Below are 27187 nucleotides of genomic sequence, written 5' to 3' on the forward strand. Positions count from 1 at the left end.
CCAGCCAGGTGCGGTGGCTCACCCTGTAATCCCAGCACTTTGGGAGGCTGAGGCAGGCAGATCACCTAAGGTCAGGAGTTCGAGATCAGCCTGGCCAACATGGTGAAACCCTGTCTCTACTAAAAATATAAAATTAGCTNAATCTTTTAAAATAAAGAAGAAAGTATGTGTTTAGATTGCATTAATATCAGTTCCTTTCAACAATTCAGCTTGTAGGCTGTCATTTAAAAGTTTAAGCAAATAGTACCAAATGAGATTATAGTTTAAAATAAACAATGGAGTGACATTTGGTAATAGGTCATGAACATTAAACCTGGAATACCTTTGTTAAACATAGGTCTGGTTATGTCATTCCTCTGGTAACAGGACCTTTTGCCTTAGAAGTCAAGTCCATATTCATTTTGGTGTGGGGTGATATGTGCCAGTCTTTCTCCATTTGGTTTCCGTGTCTCTTTGTTACAGTCATATTAAACCTCTTCAATTCTCAGAATATCCAGTGTTTTCTTTTTTCTAAGTCTTATATGTATTTTCCTCCCTGCTTTCTTCCTCTACTTCTTTTTTATAGCATCTTAAATGTCTCTTTGTCTGAACAGCCTTTATGACACCAAAGTCAGTGTTAGACACACTTCCTTTGTGCTCCTAAAGCACGATGTACTGTAGATTAAAGTACTTTCTATAATGTAATGTCATTATTTGATTGTGTGTATACTTTCTGGATTGTGAATTCCTGAAGTCATCAACAATGGCTGTCCTCAACACTTGGCAACCTGCCTGACACATTGTCAACTCTTTGTAAATACTTATGAAATACTTAACTCTTTGAAGGAGTGAATAAATGATATAAAAGTGAACAACACTCCAACCTATAGACTTTATAGTCTCACCTCTTTTGCTAGATTTCAGTTCCTAATAGTGTGATGAACATGCCTAGCAGCCGTATTCCCATTCCTGCCTTTTGGATTGGATAACTTCATATTATAATCACTGTCCCATTTCATTTGTGGTATTAAAAAATAGCTCCTAATTAAGAAAAGACTGGAAGCCCCTATTTAGAGTATGCATGTTTATGTTTAAATGTAAATTCATAGCATATTATCAATATAACGAAACTAATGGAACTTGATATTAAGGATGATCCTTGGGAGTTGTTAATGAATATAGAGGTAGTTGATTTAACATAAACAAATTTCTTTAGAAACAGAAAATCAAAACAAAACAAAAAACCCTACAATTGCTGTCAAAGAAACAACTACAAGAAACTTGGCACCCAAATATAATGCAGTTTTTTTCTAAAATGCAGTTTTTTTCAGTGATTACACGGACAAAATTTCTTTCAACATATATTTCTTGAGTGACTCCTGTAGTATGCACTGTACTAGGTACTGGGGATATATAAACAATGAGAAAATCCTGAATTCTTTGGTAATTAGAAGAAAATGAAAGCTCAGAGGACACATGCACACACAGAAACACGTTTATATATTCACATATAGTGTAAAATACTAATTGATGTGTTGTACACTATCCTATTTCTGAAACCAGTACCAGAAAGATTTTAAATATTATCATACTTAACGTGGAAGAAGTTATTGTGAAAAGACTATTGATAGTATTTTATGAAGAAAAGGAAATTGTGCTTTGAATTTTCTTAAATATAAACAAATACAGTTGATCTTCAACAATTATATGCTTGGCGTGTGTGGTAGACTGTGTTATTGTTCAAAACCTTTGCTGCTCCTCCCTGGAGAAACTTTATATTTCCCTTCCCTATTGACATCATGCCTGGAGTTATGACATGCTTTGGGCTAAAGAAATGTGAGTGGAAATGATTTATGTACACTTATGAGCAAAATCTTTAAGTCAGAACACAGTTTCCTATGTTTGTTCTTTTCTCTGCTCTGACAATCCACATTTGCAGATAAAGTTTCTCTATTACCCTAAGGTACAAAATGAAGATTTCATGTACTTGAACCATCGCTAACTCTTGTTTGACATGTAGCATGAGCAGAAAATTAACTTTGGTTGTTAAAACGCATTGAGATTTTGTTACTGCTACATAACTTAGCTCAGTGGTTTTCAAGCTTTAGCATTTTAAGAATCCTGTGGCGATTTTGTTAAAACACAGGTTGCAGAGATTGTTGGGCCCCAAACTTAGAATTTCTGAATTCAGGAGGTCTGGAGTGGGGATGAAGAATTGTATTTCTGATGTGAAAAGCTTTTATGAAGAGGAGGTAGATAAGAGAAGCCAGCATGAAGTCTTGTCCAAAGGTACACTTTCAGGCAAATCATGTTTAGATAGGAGAACATGTGGAAGTGAGGAACTGGACATTGGTTCATTTTTTTTTTTTTTTCCATCTTTTCTTTTGAGGTGGAGTTTTGCTCTTACTGCCCAGGCTGGAATGCAATGATGCGATCTTGGCTCACTGCAACCTCCACCTTCCGTGTTCAAGCAGTTCTCCTGCCCCAGCCTCCCAAGTAGCTGAGATTACAGGCATGAGCCACCATGGCCAGCTAATTTTGTATTTTAGTAGAAACAGGGTTTCACCACCTTGGCCAGGCTGGTCTCGAACTCCTGACTCTCAGGTGATCCACTCGCCTTGGCCTCCCAAAGTGCTGAGATTACAGGCATGAGCCATTGCGTCCAGCCAACACTGGTTTCTTTAAAACTATCCAGGCCCTTTGTCCCTTGTAAAGTCTTTGCATAATACCAGTTGGAAGACCATTGTTCTCTACCTTCATTTAGGTGATTTGTGTTTTCTTTTATATAGTCCAAGGTCCCTTTACTTGTCTGTAATATTTCTTCTTCACAGTTGAGACTTCAGCAGGTACAGACAGTTAGGTGATTGGGATGAATTTACAGTTTAATCACTTAATCTCCTTGGGCCTTGGTTTCTTAATCTACATAATACAATTCTCTCATGTTACCTTCATTCCAACATTTTATTTTCTAATACCATTCTGTGGGCTAGCAAGATTCCATTATGTGTTGACTCTCTCAAATTCTATCGATAAGTTTAAAATCTTTGAGAGGAAGTAAACTGGAGTATTTGAAATTAAATGTTTCTTTCTCGGGGTCAGGATGCTCTATAAGTCTTCAGTTAATCAGAAAATAGTAGCTTCCAGCCAGGTGCGGTGGCTCACCCTGTAATCCCAGCACTTTGGGAGGCTGAGGCAGGCAGATCACCTAAGGTCAGGAGTTCGAGATCAGCCTGGCCAACATGGTGAAACCCTGTCTCTACTAAAAATATAAAATTAGCTGGGCGTGGTACCAGGTGCCTGTAATCCCAGCTACTTGGGAGGCTGAGGCAGGAGAATCACTTGAACCCAGGAGGTGGAAGTTGCAGTGAGCCAAGACTGCGCCATTGCACTCCAGCCTGGGCAACAAGACTGAAATTCCATCTCAAAAAAAAGAAAAGGAAAAGAGAATAGTAATTTGCAAAAGCTTCCAAAATGTTGTTTGGTTTTGTTCCATTACTAGGAGATGCATATTTTATTTATTTTAGATTTGAACTTTGGTATGAAATAAGCATAAATTTATGAAAAATTTTAGCCTGTTATAGTTTTAAATAGATGCTCATTTTGTTCAATATGGAAACAAATTGCTATATTATTTTACTGACATATATGCCAATATGCATTTGAAAATAAATTAATGGGGCCGAGTGTGGTGGCTCCTGCCTATAGTGCCAGCACTTTGGGAGGCCAAGGTGGGTGGATCATGCGGTCAGGAGTTCAAGACCAGCCAGGCCAAGATGGTGAAACCCTGTCTCTACTAAAAATACAAAAATTAGCTGGGTATGGTGGCGGGCACCTGTAATCCCAGCTACTTGGGAGGCTGAGGCAGAGAATTGCCTTGAACTCAGGTGGTGGAGGTTGCAGTGAGCCGAGATCACACCACTGCATTCCAGCCTGGGCGACAGAGTGAGACTCAATCTCAAAAAATAAAGAAAAGAAAAGAAATTAGTGTTGATTCGAAGATTCTGTTTAATAGAAAACATTTGTTTTCATATTTTTCACTATGATTGTAGAAGGGAAAAAGCTGAAAGTGTTTGTCTTGAGGTCTTTAAAAAATAGATTGGTTCAGAATTGTGATTATAATTTTGTTTAATGTAAATAATTTTGATTCGTAGCAATGCCATGATTTTAAGACAGTTGCTAATTTTTCCTTGGATTTACATGAGACATTATTTTGATATTTTTTGGTTGTTGCCTATAGTTAATTTGTTAAGTCTACATTCATGCCATTTCCTTGGGAACTGCAAACAGGCCTTTCAGTTTAGGTCCAATGAAACCACGATCTGCTCCTTTTGCAATGATTTTAGAGTTTGACTAGTGTTACTATTGCCAGTTCATTATGAGAAAGAAATTTATCCTAATTAACTTTTCTTTTAGAAATAGTCTGAAGGTGATTCTTGGTTTCTTAGCAATTTAGAGCTGCTTGGAACATGACCTTCCTAGTTTGGATTTTAAAGCAGAAACAGTTCCAGCTTCTCCAAGTTTAAGGAGAAATCTGATTCTATTGGAGTTGTTACTGTAAGTTTTAGTCCAACTGTTTCCAATTTATAGTTAGGACACACCAGAAAAAAGTGCACAATAATCATCTGGGGACTTACAGTCTCACTTGATTACCCATAACTGCGGCCTGCTTCAGCAGCTTTGCTTGGGCTCTTGAAGACAAAGCCAGTATCAGTGTTCCGTTCTGTATGAAATAAATGTACTGTGAAATATTTATCAGAATAGAAAATAACATTTTTAATACACTGGGGAATTTCAGTATTTAAAGGAATTCTATTGAAAGTTGTTGAAGATATAATGTGTTCATAAAGGAAACAAAATAATTTTCCCCAAATTTCTTAATTTCTTGCTATTCCAACTTCAGATATTTGTATGTGAGTTTTCTTAAAATTGGGATACAACATTAGTAGTTCAGTTTTCTCCTACTAAGTGCCATAAGAAGGCTGAAACTGAACTCTTAGTCCATTTTATTATTCAAACAAAGAAATTTAACGTAAAACCTGTTGTATATGTATAAGCCATCTAATGTATTTTAACCACACACAAGTTTTGCATAGTAAATTGAAATAATCAATTTAACCTATTGGAATATGCTTATGTGATTAGAATATTAAACATTTTAAAACAAACCAAAATAAAAGTCTGAAAGTAATTTCATGTCAGTATTTTCTTGGTTATCTTTGATAAGCAAGCATCAATCAAAATATACAATTGGTGATCATGTCAAATACTAAATTATAAGTTAGTACTAAGGTAAACTTCTATATTTGAAAATGGGTTGGAAAATTAATTACAAAATCTAGTGTATTCTTTTATGTGGGTTTTTAAAAACAAAATTAGAAAAATTTAATTAAAACTACATAAAATTGCTTGACTTTTCTTGAGAATAAAGATAATTGGGAGTCACAAATTAAAGGCATTTAAATAGGCATCCTAGTTCCTTTTTGACTTTCAAATTAAACTTTTCGATTGTATTCACTCTGATTATATTTATGCTTACAGTAACTAATCAAAATTTTGAAGGTCCAGCTATTGTCTGTAACTGTAATTTATATTCAATTTTATATGTCATTCTTTTCATAACTCCAACATAAATGTTTACACTTGAACTTTCAGCATTTTCTGTTTTAATTAATTTTGTTCACATAAAATAATGTAACTTTCAATTTTGATACTGAGTGACTTAGATGGCTGGTATAATCAGAATAGAATAGAATAGAATAGAATAGAATAGAATAGAATAGAATAGAATAGAATATTTTAAGAGTTATCGATGTGCTCAACTATTTTAAATCCAATTTGTCTTTATTTTTTGCTAACTGAATCTTTTCACATATTTAATTGTGCTTTAGCATATATGTAACACTTTACTCCAGTTGAATAATTTGAGGTAGATGATGTAAAATACTGAATGAAAGAAACTTAGAGCTGAACTCAGGAAGTACAAATAGAGTAGCTCTTAAAAAGCTACCTTTGCATTCTTCAAGTGACCAGCAACATAATGTCTTCTGTATATTAGATGCTCAATTAATGTTGAGTGAATAAAGGTATATCATGTAATATTTAATGAATATTTGAGTTTCCTTCTGGTTTAATGAGTAAAAGAAGAACTCTGAAGTGCCCCACTTGATACTTAATAAATGTTTGTTTCTTGATACTTAATAAATGTTTGTTTTTCGGCCGGTCGCGGTGGCTCAAGCCTGTAATCCCAGCACTTTGGGAAGCCGAGGCGGGCAGATCATGAGGTCAAGAGATCGAGACCATCCTGGTCAACATGGTGAAACCCTGTCTCTACTAAAAATACAAAAATTAGCTGGGCGTAGTGGCACGTGCCTATAGTCCCAGCTACTCGGGAAGCTGAGGCAGGAGAATCGCTTGAACCCGGGAGGTGAAGGTTGCAGTGAGCTGAAATCACGCCACTGCACTCCAGCCTGGTGACAGAGTGAGACTCTGTCTCATAAATAAATAAATAAATGTATGTATGTATGTATTTATGTTTTTTATCATTATAGTTACCTAATTATCCATGTTCATTGGGATCATAGTTTCAAACAATTTCAGCCTAAATCATTTATTTCAGATAGTTGTTTTATGCCTCTTTCTAGCAAAACTTTCACAACCTTGTTAATTAGTAAAGTTGACTGGTTTGAGTGTTATGTTCTTTGCCATTGTGTTGGTGGAATAAAGATGAATAACTTTTACACTGTTCAGTCTGTTCCTAAATGATCAAGAACTGATTTTAAGATTAAGTTGTACAAACATTGTATAAATTTATGCTTATTGTAAAAATTCGAAGTGATGTAGCCCCATAGAAAGTAAAAAGTTATATTTTTCTGCATACATCTTAACTCATCCAACTACAATAGTTAGTCCACTACGCACAGTTTGGTTTTGTATGTATCCTATTAGAGGACTTTCTATAACAATGCCATATGTAAATAATAAACAACATTTTATATTTTGCTATTAATATTTTAGCATTGATGCTAAATATAGCAATAGTATTTAATCAATCAGATTATGTATATAGAATTCCTTCTTTTACTTAACAGTGTTTCATAGAGGTCTTTCTATAGCAGTGTATATCTATCCCAATAGTTGGTCTCGAAAGACAAGTTTGAAACTTAAAAAGTTTCTCTTTGAACCTTTGCATGAAGAAGTTCCACCTCAATAAGTTTTATAAAATGATAAGCAAGTATAATACTCTTAGTAGCAACTAGTAGTCTTAACACGAATTCAGAGTTTTGTTTGTATGTTTGGTTTTATTCTTGGGGCCAGTGAGATCATTTCTCTTTTTACATCATAAGTAATTTAGAAGAATTCATTCTATTTTCCATTATGATTTTAATAATAATGCTAGCATTAAATAAAATGATGAAATTTCAGAATTCTAAATCATTTAATCAGCCAGTTATGGTAGTCATTTACTTTCATTTTTTTTTTAATATACAAGGATATTGATTCCTAAAGTTAAGTGATTTACTCAAGATTGTAGAGAAGTTATGATTAGCATCTATATCCTTTCTCTTATCAAGATTTTTTTCACTACACCATGCGTTGCCTCTGAAGAAATACTTTTTTTCATTTTTGTTTTTAGATGTTTATTTAAAATGTGTAATATAAGCACAGTGGCACATGCCTGTGATCCCAGTCCTTGGGAGGCCGAAGTGGGAGGATTGTTTGAGTCCAGGAGTTTAAGATCAGCTTGAGCAACATAGGGAGACCCCCATCTTGGGGGGTGAAGGGGAAGAAGTAATAAATAAGTAAATAAAACATGTAATATTGTTTTAGATGCTTATATTTTCTTATGTAAAACTGACACATTAAATTTATTGTGAAAACATGATTACAATCACAAACATGCAATGGAAAAAAAAATTCCATGTTGTCTGCACCTTCTTCTGAAACTACATTTTGTGTATATGAAATGTATTTTATCATTTAAAAAATTGACAAATAAAAATTGTACATACTCATGGGAGTACAGAGTGATGTTTTAATACATATATAGTTAATTAGATCAGAATAATTAGCATATCTATAATCTCATACTTATCATGTCTTTGTATTGGGAGTATTGAAACTAGCTATTTGAAACTATGTATTACTGTTAACTATAGTCATCCTACAGTGATATAGAACCACTAGAATGTATTCCTCCTACGTAGCTGTGATTTTATATCTAACAAGTCTCTCCGTGTCTTTTTTTTTTTTTTTGAGATGGAGTTTTGCTCTGTCACCTAGACTGGAGTGCAGTGGTACGATCTCAGCTCACTGCAACCTCTGCCTCCTGGGTTCAACCAATTCTTCTGCCTCAGCCTCCCGAGTAGCTGGAATTACAGATGCCCACCACCATGCCTGGCTAATTTTTGTATTTTTGGTAGAGACGGGTTTCACCATGTTGGCCAGGCTGCTCTTGAACTCCTGACCCCAGGTGATCCACCCGCCTTGGCCTCCCAAAGTGCTGGGATTACAGGCATGAGCCACCACGCCCAGCCGTCTCTTCATATCTTTACCTTTCCCCTACTATTTCTAGCCTTGGGTATTTTCTCTTCTACTTTCTACTTTTCACTTCTATAAGATAAATTGTTTTTAGCTTTCACGTATGAGTGAGAACATGCAGTGTTTAACTTTTCTGTTCATGGCTTATTTCACTGAGCATGTCTACCAGTCCTTCCATGTTGCTGCAAATAACAGAATTTCATCCTTTTTGTGGCCGTATAGTATTCCATGGATATTTTCTGGATAGTAATCCCCTCTAGGATGTATAGTTTGTAAATATTTTCTTCCATTCTTTAGATTGTGAAGAAATATTTTAAAGGAGATTTATAAAGTACATCTTTTACATCTTTTATATTTACCAAATGAGTGAAAACTGAGTAGACAATAAAAAAACTTAGAAATCAAAATAGTTTGTTCTCATTCTTTTCAGCTCATTAGAGAGCACATAATGAAGTAGCATATTTACGTTATTAAATTTTGTGTTGGTGCCAAACAATAGGGTGTTCTTAAACATTTTATGCTGAATGGATTATAGGAACATCACCCATCATTAAAAGTCTAATATTGCGATATTTTCTTGGGAGAACTTAATGTACTTTAATTAAGATTAGTAACATTTTTGCATCCCTATAAATGTGTTTTTAGAGGAAAACCTACAGTAAAGTGTTTGCTATAGAAGTCACACCAATGAACTACAAATTCTTCCAAAAACAGTTTTCTAGCGACATCTGCTGGTACAATGTAATAAAGGTGACTCTCTCATTAAAGTAATTTCACAGAAGAAAAATATCTTTGTGGGCAGAATTGTTTATTTTACTATCATTTACACTTCTAATAGAAAATTTGAACATTTGACCAAGAGTATTATCCTGATAATGATAACACTGAGCTTATTTGTACTTTCCTGTACATAATATGGAATTCCAACCTGAACCTCTATGGTTATTTGTGTATCGACTAAGTTGTTTGATATTATTATGCAACATATTTCTTTTCCTCTCTGTCTTTTTTGGCTCTCTTTTATATCATAATTTGCCTTAGCACAGAACCTTGCAAGTAGAGATTCAGTAAATGTAGACTGACTTATAGTATTTATTTTTTCATTTGCATAAATTAAGTTGAAAAGTCTACGTATATGAGTTAATGCATTATTTTTATGTGCACTTGAAAATAAAATGAGACTTTATTTAGAAAAGAATGTGATTAAGATAAATGGATTTTTATTTTTCTTCCTTTGAAGAGATGTTCTGCATTATAAGTTGTGGAGAAGCAAAATATATTCAGTCCTTGGACATTTTCTTTACAATTATTTCCTGTATGATTGTATCTAGTCTCATGCATTTAAATACTACATATAAACAAATCAGACCTCTCCCTTAATCCTCAGACTTGTTCAGCCAATTACTTGCTTCCTCAACATTACCATTTAATTAGTTAACACACATTTTAAACTTAACATGTCCAAAACAAAAGTTTTGATTTTCTCCTTGAAACTGTTTCTGCTGTAGCATTCCTTACTTTGGTGAGTGGCCATATTATCCTTCCATTTGATCAAACCAAAAATTATTTCAGTAATTTGTAAATTGCCTCTCTTTTACTTCACATTTAAACCATTGAGAATTTCAGTCAGCTCTACTTCTCCCCACCTGCTACAACTATGATCTAGATGACCACAATCATCTTTCCCCTCCTAACTTGCTTCCTTGCTTCTAACCTTGACCTCCTATAAGTCTATCCAGCAGCCAAGTGATTTTTTTTTTTTTTTTTTTTTTTTGAGACAGAGTCGCACTCTGTCGCCCAGGCTGGAGTGCAATGGCGCGATCGCGGCTCACTGCTAACTCCACCTCCTGCTGCTTCCTGGGTTCCAGTGATTCTCCCTGCCTCAGCCTCGCAAGTAGCTGAGATTACAGGCACCATACCCGGCTAGTTTTTGTGTTTTCAGTAGAGACAGGGTTTTGCCATGTTGGCCAGGCTGGTCTCAAACTCCTGACCTCAGGTGATCCACCAGCCTCCCAAAGTCCTGGGATGACAGGCATGAGCCGCTGTCCCCGGCCACAAGTGATTCTTTTAAAATTTAAGATAGATCGTGCCACTCCTCTTATGAGAACCTCCCAAAGTTCTTACCTTGCCTAAAGGGCTTATGTGAAATGTAGACTACTCCCTCTCTCCACCCCACTGTTAGGTCCTCATTTCCTACCACTACTTCCCTCCCCTATTTTACTCCAGCTACAGTAATCTACTTGCTTCTCTTTACATGCCAAGCTGACTCCATATCATGGGCTGTGTACTTGATTACCTCAAACGGAAATGCTCTCCCCTCTACTCACTAATGTTTCTATCAGATCACCAAATTTTACCTCTCAAAGAAGCTCTTCTTGACCATACTGTGTAAAGTAATGAAGCCTGACTACATCACTGTTTCTCCCCTTATCTTGCAGGTTTTTTGTTTTTTTTCCATACCTATTACCACTATATGACATATTTACTTTTTTATGTATCTCTTTCCCAACTAGAATGCCAGCTCTGTAAAACCAGGGATTCTTTATTGTTCACAGTTATGTCCTTAGAACCTAAGGCAGGCAGTGCTTATACTTAGTGGCCACTTAGTTAATATTTATTGAATAAGTTGGTGAGCCTTAATACTTAAATGGAGAATGTGATTTCATTTACATTATAATAATCGAATCCATAGAATGAGGAACCTTCAAATGGAGTCTGCTTTGTTTAAATCTTTGTATCATATTTTCAGCATTCAACACAGATTACAATTGTGTTTCATAGTTAGGTTAATGCTCATACAATACTCTTAGTGTCAAAATGTGGGGCCATATTACTATTTTAAAGATTCTTTTTATGGGAATAATTACTTTTTTGTTCTTTTGACATAGACATCTGACCCTCAATTACATTAACAAACCTTATACACATGAATGGAAAGAAGAATAGCCCCTTTTGAATCCATGCTAAGACTTTATCAATATGAAGTGCTTCCCACAGAGTTCTGCTGAAAGAACTGAACTTCCATCATAATGAAATTGCAAATTCATTTGTATATGCTCCTCTTATATTTGAAAGCTACTTTTTGATGTTTTGGTCTGCAATAAAATTTATTGTTTAAGGTCACAAATATGCAATTCTGACTAGAACAAGTTGTCAGAATTCTTTATTCAGCATAGCACAAAGATAAATGGCTGTCTTTTAACAATAACATATGAAAGCCAAAATTTGTTCCCAGATATACATAATCTTTTAATCAGTCTACTGCTCTCTGTTTTCCAGTCAATAGACCCCTTAACCGGCTTCCTCACCATCTTACCTATCTAGATTATGGGTTTTTAAATTACGGCAAAACACTTTCATCAGATGGAAAAAGATAAGTTTAAACATTTTAATGCTATAATTTTCCCATTCAGATTTTATCCTTCCATCTGAATTCTTTTGCCTTTACCCCTATTCTGTGTAAGGTAGATAATTATGTAGTATGTTAGCTAAATTCTGTGGTTACATTTCTCACTGTTAACATGACCAGGAAGTAGATCATGTTGCTTAATTGAAATTGAGTTTTTAAGTGTTTTTTCTTCTAAAAAAAAAAAAAGGATACATGTGCAGAACATGTAGGTTTGTTACATATGTACACGTGTGCCATGGTGGTTTGCTGCACCTATTGACCAGTCCTCCAACTTCCCTCCCCTCACTCCCCACACCCCAACAGGCCCTGGTTTGTGTTGTTCCCCTCTCTGTGTCTATGTGTTCTCAGTGTTCACCTCCTACTTATGAGTGAGAACACGTAGTATTTGGTTTTCTGTTCCTGTGTTAGTTTGCTGAGGATGAGGGCTTCCAGCTTCATCCATGTCCTTGTAAAAGACATGATCTCATTTCTTTTTATGGCTGCAGAGTATTCCGTGGTGTATATGTACCACATTTTCTTTATCCATTTGATCATTGATGGGCATTTGGGTTGGTTCCACGTCTTTGCTATTATAAATAGTGCTGCAGTAAACATGTGTGTGCGTCTATCTTTATAGTAGAATATATAGTAGAATATAGTAGAATGGTTTGTATTCCTTTGGGTGTATACCCAGTAATGGGATTGTTGCGTCAAATGTTATTTCTGGTTCCAGATCCTTGAGGAATGGCTCTACTGTCTTCCACAATGGTTGAACTAATTTACATTCCCACCAACAGTGCAAAAGCACTCGTACTTCTCCAGAGCCTCACCAGCATCTATTGTTCCCTGACTTTTTAATAATCACCATTCTTACTGGCATGAGATGGTATCTCATTGTGGTTTTGGTTTGCATTTCTCTGATGATCATTGATGTTGAGCTTTTTTTCATATGTTTGTTGGCTGCATAAATGTCTTCTTTTGGGAAGTGTCTGTTCATATCCTTTGCCCACTTTTTGATGGGGTTGTTTTAAAACATTTCTGTGCATGCGGATTAACTTATTTTCTCAGATTCTGTACTGCATCTAATACAAATGTATATGATTTTGATTAAAATAGATTTCTTAAATTTTTATTTCCTTTGTGGTCTTTCATACAGAAGACATAGAGGAATAACTGCCCTATTATATTTGAGGCCTTACTCTTTTTTTGAGACGGAGTTTCGCTCTTATTGCCCAGGCTGGAGAGCAATGGCGCAATCTTGACTCATTGCAACCTCTGCCTCGTGGGTTCAAGCGATTCTCCTGCCTCAGCCTCCCGAGTAGCTGGGATTACAGGCCTGTGTCACCACGCCCGGCTAATTTTGCATTTTTAGTAGAGACAGGGTTTCTCCATGTTGGTCAGGCTGCTCTTGAACTCCTGGTCTCAGGTGATCCGCTGGCCTTGGCCTCCTAAAGTGCTGGGATTAGAGGTGTGAGCCACTGTGCCCAGCCTAGGCCTTACTCTTTATCTAAGAATATCCAGTATCTTTATAGATTTATTCAAGGGATTTTGATAATAAATACTCAAAAGCCCTTTGTTTAGGGTGATCATAGCGATAAAGAAGAACAAAGACATTGAATGACAACAGCAGGATGTTGTAAAGCCTGCATAGTAATGTCCCCATTTTAAGGTCTTGTTTAAATATTTTTTTGCAAATCTGAGAATCTTTTTTTTCTTAACTACCATGTAATTTGAATCTTCCCCAACTGAAGAGAGCAGACTGTTTCAGGAGGACGTATAAGAAAAAAACATAACTTTTAAAGTCAGACAATCCCCTCCAGCCCCCAAATTCTGGAATTCTGACTGCTATTACTTTTGTGACCTAGGTTACTGCATTCTTCGAGCCTCTGTGTAGCAATGCAATAGAGAAAAATCTCTGTTCATACAGTTTAGTGATACGATTAAATGAGACAACACATATAAAGAGCTGAAAACAGTGCCCAGCTATATAGTAAACACTCAATAAATACCATTTGGAGTCCTCTCTTTCTGCTCTCCCCTCACCCCAACTCTGTTCTTCATGCTCTGTGATCTGTTCTAATTGGGCTTAATCAGAAATTAAAACTGTTGAACTAAACTTGAAACCTTTCTGTGCCTGCCAACTCTGTATTATGAATATTGTGCATTCTCCGATGTAGTAGGTAAGACGAAGTCAGAACCTTGAATTGATCTAGAGCCCACACCCACCTGGTGTATGTGGTCTTTTTCTTCTCAGCAAATTGGTCTCCCAGGGATTTGTAGCAACTGCTCTACTCCCAGCACCCATTTGAAGTCCAGATGGAGCCCTTAGATTTACTTAAGTCTCTCTTCAACCTGCCTATTTGAGAGCTGAGCTCTAAGTAATGTTAATGTGACGTAGGAAGGCATTATCATATTAATCGTTTTGTGTAAGGTGACTTACGTATTGCTTGTTGCTCTTTTGACCATTCATAATGTTCAGATTTTTGCCTTAAGAGTTTCATCTTTTAAAACATTATTTTCAGGAAAAGATTTAATAGCAATGTAATATACTATTTATACCTCAAAATATTTTATGATTTTAAATTCTTATTGTTTTAGGTGCAAGGATGGTTTGAAAGGATTTACATTTTCTGCACTTAGGTAAGTAACATTTATTTTTATGTTGAGAGAGAATTTACAAGTTAACTTAAAACATTATACATAATTACAATAAATATTGACTAAACATTTAAACTGAAAATAATTTTAGAATTCATAAAAGTGCTTCCAAGCTTGCGGATATATAGCTCATTGAAAGAGTAATTTGTCAGATTTTCCCTCTAAAATTAATCAACTACTTCTTTTGGACCTATTGTGTGCTTTCTGTTGTGGGGTGTTTGAAAAGAAATACAAGAACTCACTTCAGGGAGCTGGAAAAGACAGAGCTGCTCATGAACAATTACTGAAAAGTTAAGTATTTAATTGTGTGGTACTAGATTATTTACTTTAGGGCAAGACTCATGCACAGTCAAACACAAATTTGATTTTAAGTATCACTAGAGTCTTTTCACCTCATAGCCCATCTTTTAGCATAGCAACTGGTACATGGTATATACTGTAGAAATGTTGGTTAGCATTAGCATTATATTTTAGAGTTCACCAAGAATTTTCTCATAGATTAGAAAATTAAATTTTTGCAACAGTTCTGTGAGATGTAACATGATGAGAAAACTGAGGCTTAGAATATTTGTCTAATTTAACATCACACAAGTTAACTATGTATACTGACTCCATACCCAGTGTTTGTCTAGTTTATATCATAAATGTTGCCTGTTTTGTAATCCAAAGGACGTATAGTAGATGCTTGGTGAAGATTAGTAGTATGGTTTTTACTGCAAGTATTGGAGGAAAATTAGGGAAAGCTTCAGTACTAGCAAAAGTTTTACATGATTGTCTCAAGGTTATTTTGAGGATCAAATGAGTTAATATGTGAAAATATTTCAAACAGTGGCTGGCATTTGTAAATACTCAAGAAATGTTGACTATTATTTTTGTTATATTCTCATAGATGATGTGCCTTAAACTGTACTTTAAGGATAGCTTTCAATAACTACAAGGAAGAGGAAGTGCACTCTGGGTGGAAGTGAATAATAGTAGCAAGAGAGTGAAAATTGTAAACATGAAGTGTGAGGTAACAGTGAGAAAATGGACTTAATTGGTAGGAAAAGTTTATATTAGGAAATATAAAATATTTTTTGGTATGTAGAGTAGGGCCAGATTATAGAAGACCTGGGGGACAAAAAAAGACTAATTTGGATTTGATAAGGTCAGCAGTAGGGAGCTACTAACATTTTTTGAGCAGGGTGGTTGACAGTGTTTCAGAAAGATTGGTCTGGCTGCAGTATTTGGGACATCAAAAAAGAGAGAACCAGAAGGTGGAAAGACAATAAGGACTAGAATTTGGGTGACAGTAGGAGGATTAAAGAGAAGCAGAAAAAGTTAAGACTTGCAATGAATGAAAATGAAGACTGATATTTTGCTTCTTTTCCCTTCCACTCTGCAATCCCAGCCAAGTATTGGAAACCAAAGTGCCTAAAAGAAGGTGCTGTTAACAGAAAATCACATGGCATGCAAGGAAACTGGTTTGGGAGGGAACAAATGGAGTCCGATGTATGATTAAGGATGTCTTTGGTTGTGAGAACTCTGTGGGAACAATAACTTTCTAAGTCATAATACACCACACTAATTTCCTTACTGTTACTTTTTGGTAAAAGATCATGATATTTATTAGAAAATAAAGTTTTATTATTGTTGTTGCATTGGCTAGAAAGCATTTGGTATTAAGTTTAAAGTTGATAACAAAACAAAAGTTAGGTTTTCAAAAGAGAAGGAAAACTTAGTCTTGTTTTCCTACATCTCCTTAGACTCCCAGAATTCTTGCAAAAACTTAAAATGTGTCAGATGGTTTTGTGTCTTTTCTTCAAATCCACTTTTAACAGAGGGCTAGTTTGGACTATTTGCACTTAATTTTCACTGTATTATAGAAAATATTCTAGAAAATGTTTGTTAATTCTCGCTAGTATTCTTGTTGCTAAAGCAAGAAAGCTGTTAAATATTGTGAATTGTCATATGTTTATTTGTGCATCTCCTTCCACTAAGCAAATTCTGTTTCATTTTAATTCTATTTCATAATCAATCTGCAGTGTGGTGAATTTGGATTCAAGAAATGTGGCTATTTCTTGAATTTATACGGTGAATATGGACTCACTCCATTGCAGATGAATTAATCTCACACTTACAAAGTTGATTGTCAGAAGAATGTTACTAAAAGCCAAATATATTTTTTATTGTTAAGTTTCATTGTAAAAAAATAATGTGTGTGCTTCTTGTAGGCTTTCAAAAAAGTGTTATCTGACATGTCTTTCCTGCTACCTCTTTGCAGTCCTGGCGGTTGTGATTTTTATTGTAGACGTATGCTGTAAATTTATAGCATGTCAAAAGTGCAAAATTTAATATTAATTACAAAGGGAAGGGGAAAGGAAAATACTTTTTGTAGCACAATTTAATATGACTTCCTGACAATATTAAACTTTGGTGAGGAAAAGATACACAGAGCTTGATACATTTGAGAATGGTGAGATTTAAATGAATACAATCATAAAATGGCATAAGGAAGTGCTTAACTCATACAGATCATAATTGCTGTATCATGAAAACATACATTGTTCACTCAGAGGAAAACTGTCCTTTATCCACAAAGGACAAATATTTACAAAGTACTCCAGTTTAATGTGTCCTAATTAGACAAGGCTAAAAAGCTTGAAAATACTAAACTTTACTTCAGGCTGGGCACGGTGGCTAACGCCTATAATCCCAGCACTTTGGGAGGCCAAGGTGGGCAATCACTTGAGGTCAGGAGTTAGAGACCAGCCTGACCAACATGGCAAAACACCGTCTCTATTAAAAATACAAAAATCAGCTATGTGTGGTGGTGGGCACCTGTAATTCCAGATGCTTGGGAGTCTGAGGCAGGAGAATTGCTTGAACCTAGGAGGCGGAAGTTGCAATGAACTTTGATTATGCCACTGCAATACAGCCTGGGTGACAGAGTGAGACTCTGTCTCAAACAAACAAACAAACAAAAACTCAGTTTAGCACCTTTTAAAAAATCACTTGTATTAGTCTGTTATCACACTGCTATAAAGATACTACTCAAGACTGGTTAATGTATAAACAAAAGAGGTTTAATTGACTAACAGTTCTGTATGACTAGGGAGGCCTCAGGAAACTTACAGTCATGGCAGAAGGCCAAGAAGAAGCAGGCTTCTTCTTCACAAGGCGGCAGGAGAGGAAGAGAGCTAGAGTGAGGGAGTGCCACACTTTAAAACCATCAGCTCTCCTGAGAACTAATTCATTATCACGAGGACAGCATGGGAGAAACTGCCCCATAATCCAATCACCCCACCATATCCCTCCCTCAACATGTGAGGATCACAACTCAAGATGAGATTTGGGTAAGAACACAGAGCCAAACCATTTCAGCACTCCTCAACAAGTGTGAGATAATACAGGAGCTACAGAGTTAACATTCACTGATAGATATACTTAGTATACATTTATTTTGCCCCAGGTCTTGTACTAAGCGTTGAGAATACACTGGGGAATGAGCCAGATACAGTCTCTGTCCTCAGAGAGCTTATGGTCTAGTGGGAAAGACGGCACTAATTATAACTGTGTCAAATGTTGCAAAAGAGAAGTGTAGGCTATCTTAGGAATATATTTTAGGCAAACCTAACCTAGCATCTTTCCCCAAGCTGTGGATAGGAGTAAATGGAGAGAAGAAAGCAGGAAATTTGCACAAAATTACTTATAGACTAGAAAAACCTAAAGGTAATAATAGAAGTTAAGTGTTCTATAATTCACAAATTATTAATACTTTTATTTTCCTGTGGGGGTGGGTGGGAAGGAGCGAGTGGAAGGAGCATTTAAGATGGATTTTAAAAGACAAATAAGATTTTTAGAAAAGATGTAGGGAAGAATAATCCAGATAAGAAGAGCAATAAGACACATGGTTTATTTGGAGAATGTCAAGTAGTTCATTTAACTGTAATATAATAATAGCTCCTATAGTGAGCACTCACTCTGCACAGGCCTCACAGTATCTTAAATCAGATACTGATTTAAGCTTGAAGTTTATATTTAATTCAGTAGGCCATAAGCCCGTGAAGTTCCTTGAGGATATGTGTAGTCAGTTCAGATGTGTACTTTGGGAAGCTTCCTCTGGAAATTCTATGTGGGATGATTTGAAAAGCATCTGCGTGTGTAGATAACAGTAGAAGTCAAGAGAATAGTGTCAAGGACACAACCTCGGGAGAAAAGCCAGTGTGAGACTCTGAAGGTGCGCTAGCCTTATTCATCATAGTTTAAAACATAGTTAGAAACATATGTAGGTTAGTGATTAAGAAGCCAGACTTTAGGCTAGACAATTCTGGGTTCAAATAATTACTGATAATTTATTGGTTGTGGACAAGATACTTAACCATGCCAACTCTCATGGGAATTGTGACACCTATAGTGTTGTGAGGATTACATGAATGAATTAGTATTTGTAAAAGGCTCAGTTGGCACTGTGTCTGTCATATAAGACATGCTCAGAAAATGCTAGCTATTACTATATTCATTCATTCAATATGTATTACGTATTTACCATGTGCCAGACACTGTGCTAGATGCTGGGATATAATAGCAAAGAAGATACACATGGTCTCACAGGCCTCACAGTTGAGTAGGGGATGTAGACTACTAAAACGGCACGTACATTACTGTACTGGCGGTTCATTGGGCTCTCCTAGCACAGAATTATTCTGGCCTGGGACAGGGTCAGCTTCTCCAAGGAAGTGACTTCTAATCTGAAATAGTCAGTCCTGGCCAAAATAGCAACAGTATTATGAAGGGTGTAAGAGAAACTGTTCTATCTGTTCTGGCATAGTTTTACCCTTGTTGCTAATAAAGAACAGCAGTACAGATCTTAAACTCTCTATATACAACCATAAGTAAGAAACAAATTCATTTGAACTGACAGCTACCAAGGATGCACAGCTGCCATCTGGTGACAAACAAACCCCTTGCACACCACTTATGATTTGATAAGCTAGATGTTTTACCGAGGTTGTCTGAACAGGATGGGTTGCAGTTATTGGTAGTAACAGCTTTTTCATTCTTTCTAAGTATTTATGCTTTCATATTCTGTTTGTCACAGGTCTGAAGTTACTTTTTTTTTTTTTTTTTTAAAGAGACAGGGTCTTACTGTATTGCCTAGGCTTAAGTATAGTGGCATGATCATAGCCCACTGCAACCTTTAACTCCTGAGCTCAGGCAATCCTCCCATGTCAGCCTCCCACGTAGCTGGGACTACAGGCATACACCACCATGCCTAGCTGATTTTTAATTTTTTTGTTAAGGTGGGGTCTCACTCTGGTGACCAGGCTGTTCTTGAACTCCTGGCCACAAGTGATTGTCCTGCCTCAACTCCCATAGTGCCGGGGTTACAGCATGAGCCGCTATGCCTGACTCAAGTTCCAGAATTTTAGTGCATTGTTATTGATCCCATTCTATCTCTATTTTACTATATTTTCTGAAAGCCTGGAAGGTAGTATTACTTTGGGAAAGCTTAATCTATATAAGAGTAATGACTCTTACAGGATAGGTATAAACAGTGATACTGCAAACTCTGAGAAAGGAGATACTTCTTGAGGCATATCCAATTGTGATAGTATTTTCCATTCATTGTCTTTGCAAAAATATAGTTTTGATGAGACAGGAATATTATTTTCTAGATATTTTATTTTTCCAAAGAAAAGTAGATTAGAATAACATCAACTTTCAGATTTCCTAATGAAATAATATGAAGACTTGGGGAATCTGACTGTTTTCTGATTCCTGTTCTGTAGTGCCCTCTGTTTCCCTGTGCGTATACAGATAACCAAGTGTGCTACAGCTGTTTATGACTCAAAATGACAGGTATAAATGTCAAGTTTTACTGTAAATGAGAATCATTCAATTGTAACTATTAGCCAAATTTAAGAAAAAAATACATAGTTTTTGTGATTTTTTAGTGTTGTGATTTATTAGTATACCCAAGTCTACCTGGTTTTTTGAAAAACTCTAAGGCATATGTTTAAAAAGCGGTGTCCCAAGTTAAAGGGTGCTTCATTAAGTGTTGTGCTGTATTTTACTTGGTCAGTTTGATTTTAAAATACCTGCATTATCAAACAAATGACTATTAATTTTTTTTGAGTATTCAGATTTTAAAAGTCTATTTTTCTTCATAGGATGATTCAATTTTATGTAAATTGTGAAAATACTATCTCAAATGATAAGATATTTGTCTGTGTATTTGTTTATAAACAGTCTTTTATTTTTTTCCTCATTGATTTTTTTTAAGTGGAAAATGCCTCACATTGTGCTCTTTTCTTTAGATTCATTGTAGGAAAGGAAGAAATTCCCACACACTCTTTTTCACCAGAGGCAGCATTTGCAAAAGTGGAACAAAAGAGAGAGCAACACAAGGAAAAACCCAGAAGAATGAATATGATTGGTCTAGTCAGGAAATTTGTGGATTCAATGTGAGCTCTTTATCTTGATATTTTAACCTACTTTGTCACTGTTTCAAATGATATTTGTACCGTGCCATGGTATTTTTGTTTTCTGTTCAGGTAATGATGATCATTTTTCACCAGAAACTGTGCATAGAATTTTATAAAAGACACACAATGGCAAGTGAATATTGTTTATTCTTTCTGGCAGAACTGTAGACCATCATATGCCTTTAAAATAGGTTTACATAGAATTGGAATACTTTTGTATTTCAAACCAGGCAGAATCACAGGAGGCTATGATAGAGAACTCCAGGAAACTGATTAATATGTGTTGATTTAATGTGCCAAGTGTGGAAAGAAGGAAGCAAAATTCCTGAGAGAGATTCAAGAAGATTAAGGAATAATAAGGGGCAACCCTTAAGTAAAGGATATTTTGTAAGAGTGAACATTTTTGGGGTTCTCAAACTGAAATGTTTTATTTGTATATTATAAAAAGAAGTTTTCAGGTTTCATACAAATTTTCATTTATATTTCTAGTATAGATATTTAAGAAAATAAATTTAATAGTTTGAAATTAGATTATCAACCAACAAATAAAATCTTGGTAGTGATATTTTAGAGAGGGTGGAATGAGTAGGCAATAAAGAAAGTTAGGGGATCAACTATAGCAAGGGCTCCTAACCCCTGGGCCATGAACCAGTACTGGTCCGAGGCCTTTTAGGAACCCGGCCACACAGCAGGAGGTGAGCAGCAGGCCAGCGAGCATTACCGTTTGAACTCTGCCTCCTGTCACATCAGCAGTGGCATTAGATTCTCATAGGAGCACAAATCCCATTGTGAACTGCGCGTGTGAGGGATCTAAGTTGTGTGCTTCTTATGAGCATCTAATGCCTGATGATGTGGAGTGGAACAGTTTCATACTAAACCATCCCCCTCTCCCGCCACCCAGTCAGTGGAAAAATTGTCTTCCATGAAACCAGTACCTGATGCCAAAAAAGTTGGGGACCATTGAGTTATAGGAAGCTGAGGTCCCTTAATAAATTAGAAAACCTATGTTTCACTCTTATTTTCCCTCTACCAGCATTGTAACTTTGGACGAGAGATTTAACCATTGTGCATTTCCATTTTCTTGTCTGTTAACTGGGATTAATAATCTCTATTAAGAGTTGCTGTGAGCATTAAATGAGATAACATCTATGAACTTGCCTGACATAAAATATGAGCACAGGGAGGGTACTCAGATTTTTATTGAATTTAAACGTTTTGTCTTCATCTTAACATACATCTAGAAGATAACAGGAATAATTATGGTAGCTGAATTTATTAAACAAGTTCAAAAATAGTTATGGGTTACCTCAGTGCAGAAAAGGGAGAAAGGATCCTATTAATGGAAATAATTTCAACGGGAATCAGAGGGGAATGCAGAGAATGAATTATATGGGTAAATGATGCCTTGGGCATCAGAACTGATCAGGTCATGACAGAATGTATCGGAGTAGCCTCAGTGGGTCCACTGGTGTGAAAGCAGATGCAGAATAATACAGAAGCAAAGCAAATAATACAGGAGACAGGCAATCCAGGTCCTGGGAAGCCATTTATGAGTGACTAAGAAAGACTAATTGACAGTACAGTTGATATCAGGATTTAACTTCACTAGCAAAGAAAGGTTAGGCCAGGCATGGTGGCTCACACCTGTAAAACTAACACTTTGGGAGACTGAGGTAGGAGAATCACTTGAGGCCAGGAGTTTGAGACCAGCCTAGACAACATAGCAAGACCCTGTCTCTGAAAAAAATTTAAAAATTAGGTAGGCATGGTGGCATGTGCCTGTAGTCCTGGCTACTCAGGAGGCTGAGGTGGGAGGATTGCTTGAGCCTAGGAGTTTAAGGCTGCAGTGATCTATGATCGTTATGATCATGCTACTGTACTCCAGCTTGGGTGACAGAGTGAGACTCCCATCTCTTAAAAAAAAAAAACACCAAAACCCCAAAAAACAAAGGAAGCTTAACAATTTCAGTGTAGTTCTGGTAGCAGTGGCTGAGAAATGTCTTTGAAGGGGGCACTTAAAAGTGTGAAGAGTGATGGCTTGCATAAGGCAGCCTTTCTCTTATTCACTGCTTTTCAGGCCTCCAACTTTAATCACTCAGCAGCTTCACATGGCCAGATATACCTTAGCATTCTAAAGATATAAGGGCTATGGCCAGTGTGAACTGAACTGTTGCTGTCACCCTTGACTAGGAAAGGCTGTATACTCCAGCTGTAGTGCAGAATTGGATTTCTGTAAAGGTCTTGCTAATCAATTTGCGAATGGGATTGGAGAGGTGCAGAGCCAGAACATTGCTCTACAAGTTATTGTTATAAACAGGAAAACATTCATGTGGTTCAACCACGAAAATAATTAATTAGCTACAGTCTGAAAGAAGTTATAAAGACCGCTTATTTTGGAACATGAACCCTCAAAGAGAGAGGGAGAGTTAGAACCATGTTAGATATTCTACTTACATTTTTATGCCTAGGGTGAATAAATAGTCTTGGATTCAACATGCTAAATAATTAAAATGAGTGCATTGTGAACAGTAGTCCTCCCAGCAGAAATATTTATTAAACACTAGAGGGTTAAGTGGTTTACAGTTAAATCACAAATTAACTACTTTTTAATTACCACATGATCTCTATTTCTTTATTTATTTCAACTGAATTTTGAATCCTAATACTATATCATGTTTCTTTTCCAGATGTTTTCTCTCAAATCTAATTAAGTATAAATTCCTGTAACCTGAGCACATTCTCATTATGACTTTTGCTCAAGTGTTGACTTCATGGATGATTTATTACCATTATACTCTACAATAAGCAATTTAAAGTTTCCAAAAGACTTGGCAGAGTATATACATAATATATACGTATTTTTTCATATTTAATCACAAATACCTAACGGTGGTTTCTCTAGTCCATATTCAAGTATTTTGACTGCAGTCAGATAGTTTATACAATGTATCAAAAGGTAAGCAGCAAGTAGAAAAAGCAAAAATATCTGTTGTTCTTGCCTCTGTATGTCCTAAAACACCAAAAGTGACACATATTTAGAAGTAGTGAGTGGCACGGTGGCTCATACCTGTAATCCCAGAACTTTGGGAGGCCAAGGTGGGCAGATACCTGAGGTCAGGAGTTCGAGACCAGCCTAACCAACATGGTGAAACCCCATCTCTACTAAAAATACAAAAATTAGCTGGGCGTGGTGGCGGGTACCTGTAATCCCAGCTACTTGGGAGGCTGAGGCAGGAGAATGTCATGAACCTGAGAGGCAGAGGTTGCAGTGAGCTGAGATTGCACCATTGCACTCCAACCTGGGGTACAAGAACGAGACTTTGTCTCAAAAAAGAAAAAAGAAGTGAGTGATGTTTTCTTCTCTTTTTCCTTTGTTTTTCTTGGTTAGAAAGCTTTAAACAGATCCACAAACATATACGAACACATGGATATACACACTTTAATTATAATTAGTTTACTTTTTTTGGGTTCAATTTCAGATGCAAACATGGACCAAGGCATAGATGTTGCAAACATTATGAAGATAATTGCATCTCTTATTGCATTAAAGTAAGTATATGGATGTATGTACTTTATTAACAATAGGGAATGGGTATAGAAATAACTTACTTATTTAGAAATAATTTAAAAGTAAATGGAAAAGTTGACATTAATAACTGCTATCATTCTTTGAATTTGACTTCAAGAGATGAGAAATTTATGACAATAGCTGATGATTTAGCTTTCAGTATTCACTTACCAGGTCCTTAAATAATTTAAAATTAGCTTATTTAAAACTGGCTTACTTAAAACTTACGATATAGAAGATAAGATGGGATAACAACAAGGAAACATAAAGTCATTAAAATTTGTACTTTGTAATGTATCCTCATTAGAATTACATCCTAGAACAGGACTCCCAGACTGTGCTGTGTGCTAGCTGGATCAGCACTCACACACATACACTGTATGCACTGTACGCAGTCTGGTACAATGGCATTTAATTTTGGACTTGTAAAACTATTACTTTTTTTTTTTTTTAAGCCATTGAGGTAACTGGAGCATGTCCACAGTTGCTCTACATTAAGAGAGCTAACTATGCCTGGCATAATTTCCTGACTCCCTAGTGGACTTGTGTACTAGCGTGTCTCTCCCTCCTCGCCTGCCGTTGTGTTGTCCCTCCTCCCTTCCCCCATCACCACCACTTCTGGGAAGAAAGTTATTTTCTTTGCAGTCAGCGTGGCACAGGTGGCACCACCTGCTGCAAGTTCTTTAGTTTTTTTTTTTTTTTTTTTTTTTAAAGACGGAGTCTCGCTCAGCCACCCAGGCTGGAGTAAAGTGGTGCGATCCTGGCTCACTGCAACCACCGTCTCCTGGGTTCAAGCAATTTTCCCATCTCAGCCTCCCGAGTAGCTGGGATGATTACAGGCACCCATCATCATGCCTGGCTGATTTTTGTGTTTTAGTAGAAGCGGGGTTTCACCATTTTAGCCAGGCTGGTCCTGAACTCCTGACCTTAGGTGATCTGCCTGCCTTGACCTCACAACGCTAGGATTACAGGTGTGAGCCACCGCGCCCGGCCAAGTTCCTTAGTTTTGAATGGTGCTCTAACAGTTCCAGTGATGTGGAAAGTTTATGTTCTTCTTGCAATTTTAGTCTCTGCTCAGTTGATGATGAGAAGAGCAGAGTTGTGCAGCACCCAAAAAGACAGCTCCTTTATGGTTACTCTAGAAAGGAGGAACTGTCCCACATTAGTGCTCATGAAGGTAAACATCTGTGACCCAGTGTTGATGGTACCATTTGCCCAGCCCACACTTAGCTTCACAATTCCCCAGAATGACCAAGGATAAAACAGTAGGGTTTTGTTTTGTTTTGTTCCTCAGTTGTGCAATACTTTCTGACACTCTTTCCAAATTTGATTTCCTGCCTCAGTTTAAAGTGGCCAAAAAAAAAAAAAAAGTAACATTGCTGGCAGTCCAAGTCAGCTGGTACCTGGATTTATTATTCCTTCCAATTAAACATGATTGTAGTTCAAAGGAAAACTTAAATGGGGATCTAAGAGAAGTATTTGGATTAAATCAGAGGTATTTGAGAAATTTGGAGTGGGGGAGATAATATTAAAAAAAATTGTATGAGAAAGTGAGAATTTCCAAGCAATAAAAAACTAGTGATTCTTTCAAATGTGTACCAGTACTGTAAACTTGGCAATTTATGTATAAATTGGAATACTATATTATATCCATGAATGTAAAACTATTTGGAGACCTGTGAGTAAGGAATTTAAACCATAAACATGGTAGTGAAATTTTTTGACAATGAACCTCATTATTTCAAAAACTTAATTACACCATATGTTAAATCACATCCCTGAGTAAATACTCATATTAATTACATTGTCCTCAACATTCTGTACTCCATTCACACTAACTTTTTCTTGGTTCCTTACACCTACCAGCCTCTTAATTGGCTTTATATTTTCTGTCTGAGCTGTCTGAAATGTTTTTCTCATGCTAACTTCTGCTCTTTTGGTTCTATTTAAATGTCACATCATTTACATGTCTGCCCTTAACATTTAATCTAATATAGATTGCCCTGTTAATGTCTATCCTAGTGTCTTGATTACTTCCTTCATAACATTTATTATAATCTTTTGTATTTGTTTACTCAGTTATTTTCTTTTCCACTAATGAACATGAAAGCTCCACGAAGGCAAGAACTCTGTGTCCTCCTCGTCACTGTTATCCCCAGCATCTAGTGTAATGTTTGGCACATAACAGGCATTCAGCAAGTATTTTCTAAGTACATTAATGGGTGGATGAATAGTTCTCTTGAAAATAGTATAAAAAAAAGAGACCTATGGAAAGGTAACATAGGTAAAGAAATAAGAGATGAATAACCACACTGAAAACACAGAATTAAAACCCCAGCTCCCGAATGGGCGAATCAGTCTCTTAACCTATTTTCACTCTGCACTTCCCTCTGGCCTCTATGTAATGCAACTTTAGTAGGACTCAGGGAGGAATCACAACAGCCTGTATAAAGATACCCTGACTGGGCCGGGCACGGTGGCTCAAGCCTGTAATCCCAGCACTTTGGGAGGCCGAGACGGGCGGATCACGAGGTCAGGAGATCGAGACCATCCTGGCTAACACGGTGAAACCCCGTCTCTACTAAAAAA

The 27187-nt window shown here is 36.3% G+C and overlaps 1 protein-coding gene across 3 annotated transcripts in view; it reads left to right on the forward strand.

Annotated features, from left to right (window-relative positions):
* TMEM135 (transmembrane protein 135) overlaps positions 1-27187 on the forward strand; it is a 271052-nt gene that overhangs the window by 229194 nt on the left and 14671 nt on the right. For all 3 annotated transcript variants that reach the window (XM_017850919.1, XM_017850917.1, XM_017850918.1), the window contains 3 exons: positions 14504-14545; positions 20863-21009; positions 24510-24579. In XM_017850919.1, the coding sequence (XP_017706408.1) occupies positions 14504-14545; positions 20863-21009; positions 24510-24579 (259 nt within the window). The remainder of the gene's footprint in view (positions 1-14503; positions 14546-20862; positions 21010-24509; positions 24580-27187) is intronic.

The sequence above is a fragment of the Rhinopithecus bieti genome, unplaced genomic scaffold (genome assembly GCF_001698545.2).
Source record: "Rhinopithecus bieti isolate Rb0 unplaced genomic scaffold, ASM169854v2 scaffold_30846, whole genome shotgun sequence".
Lineage (NCBI taxonomy): Eukaryota > Metazoa > Chordata > Mammalia > Primates > Cercopithecidae > Rhinopithecus > Rhinopithecus bieti.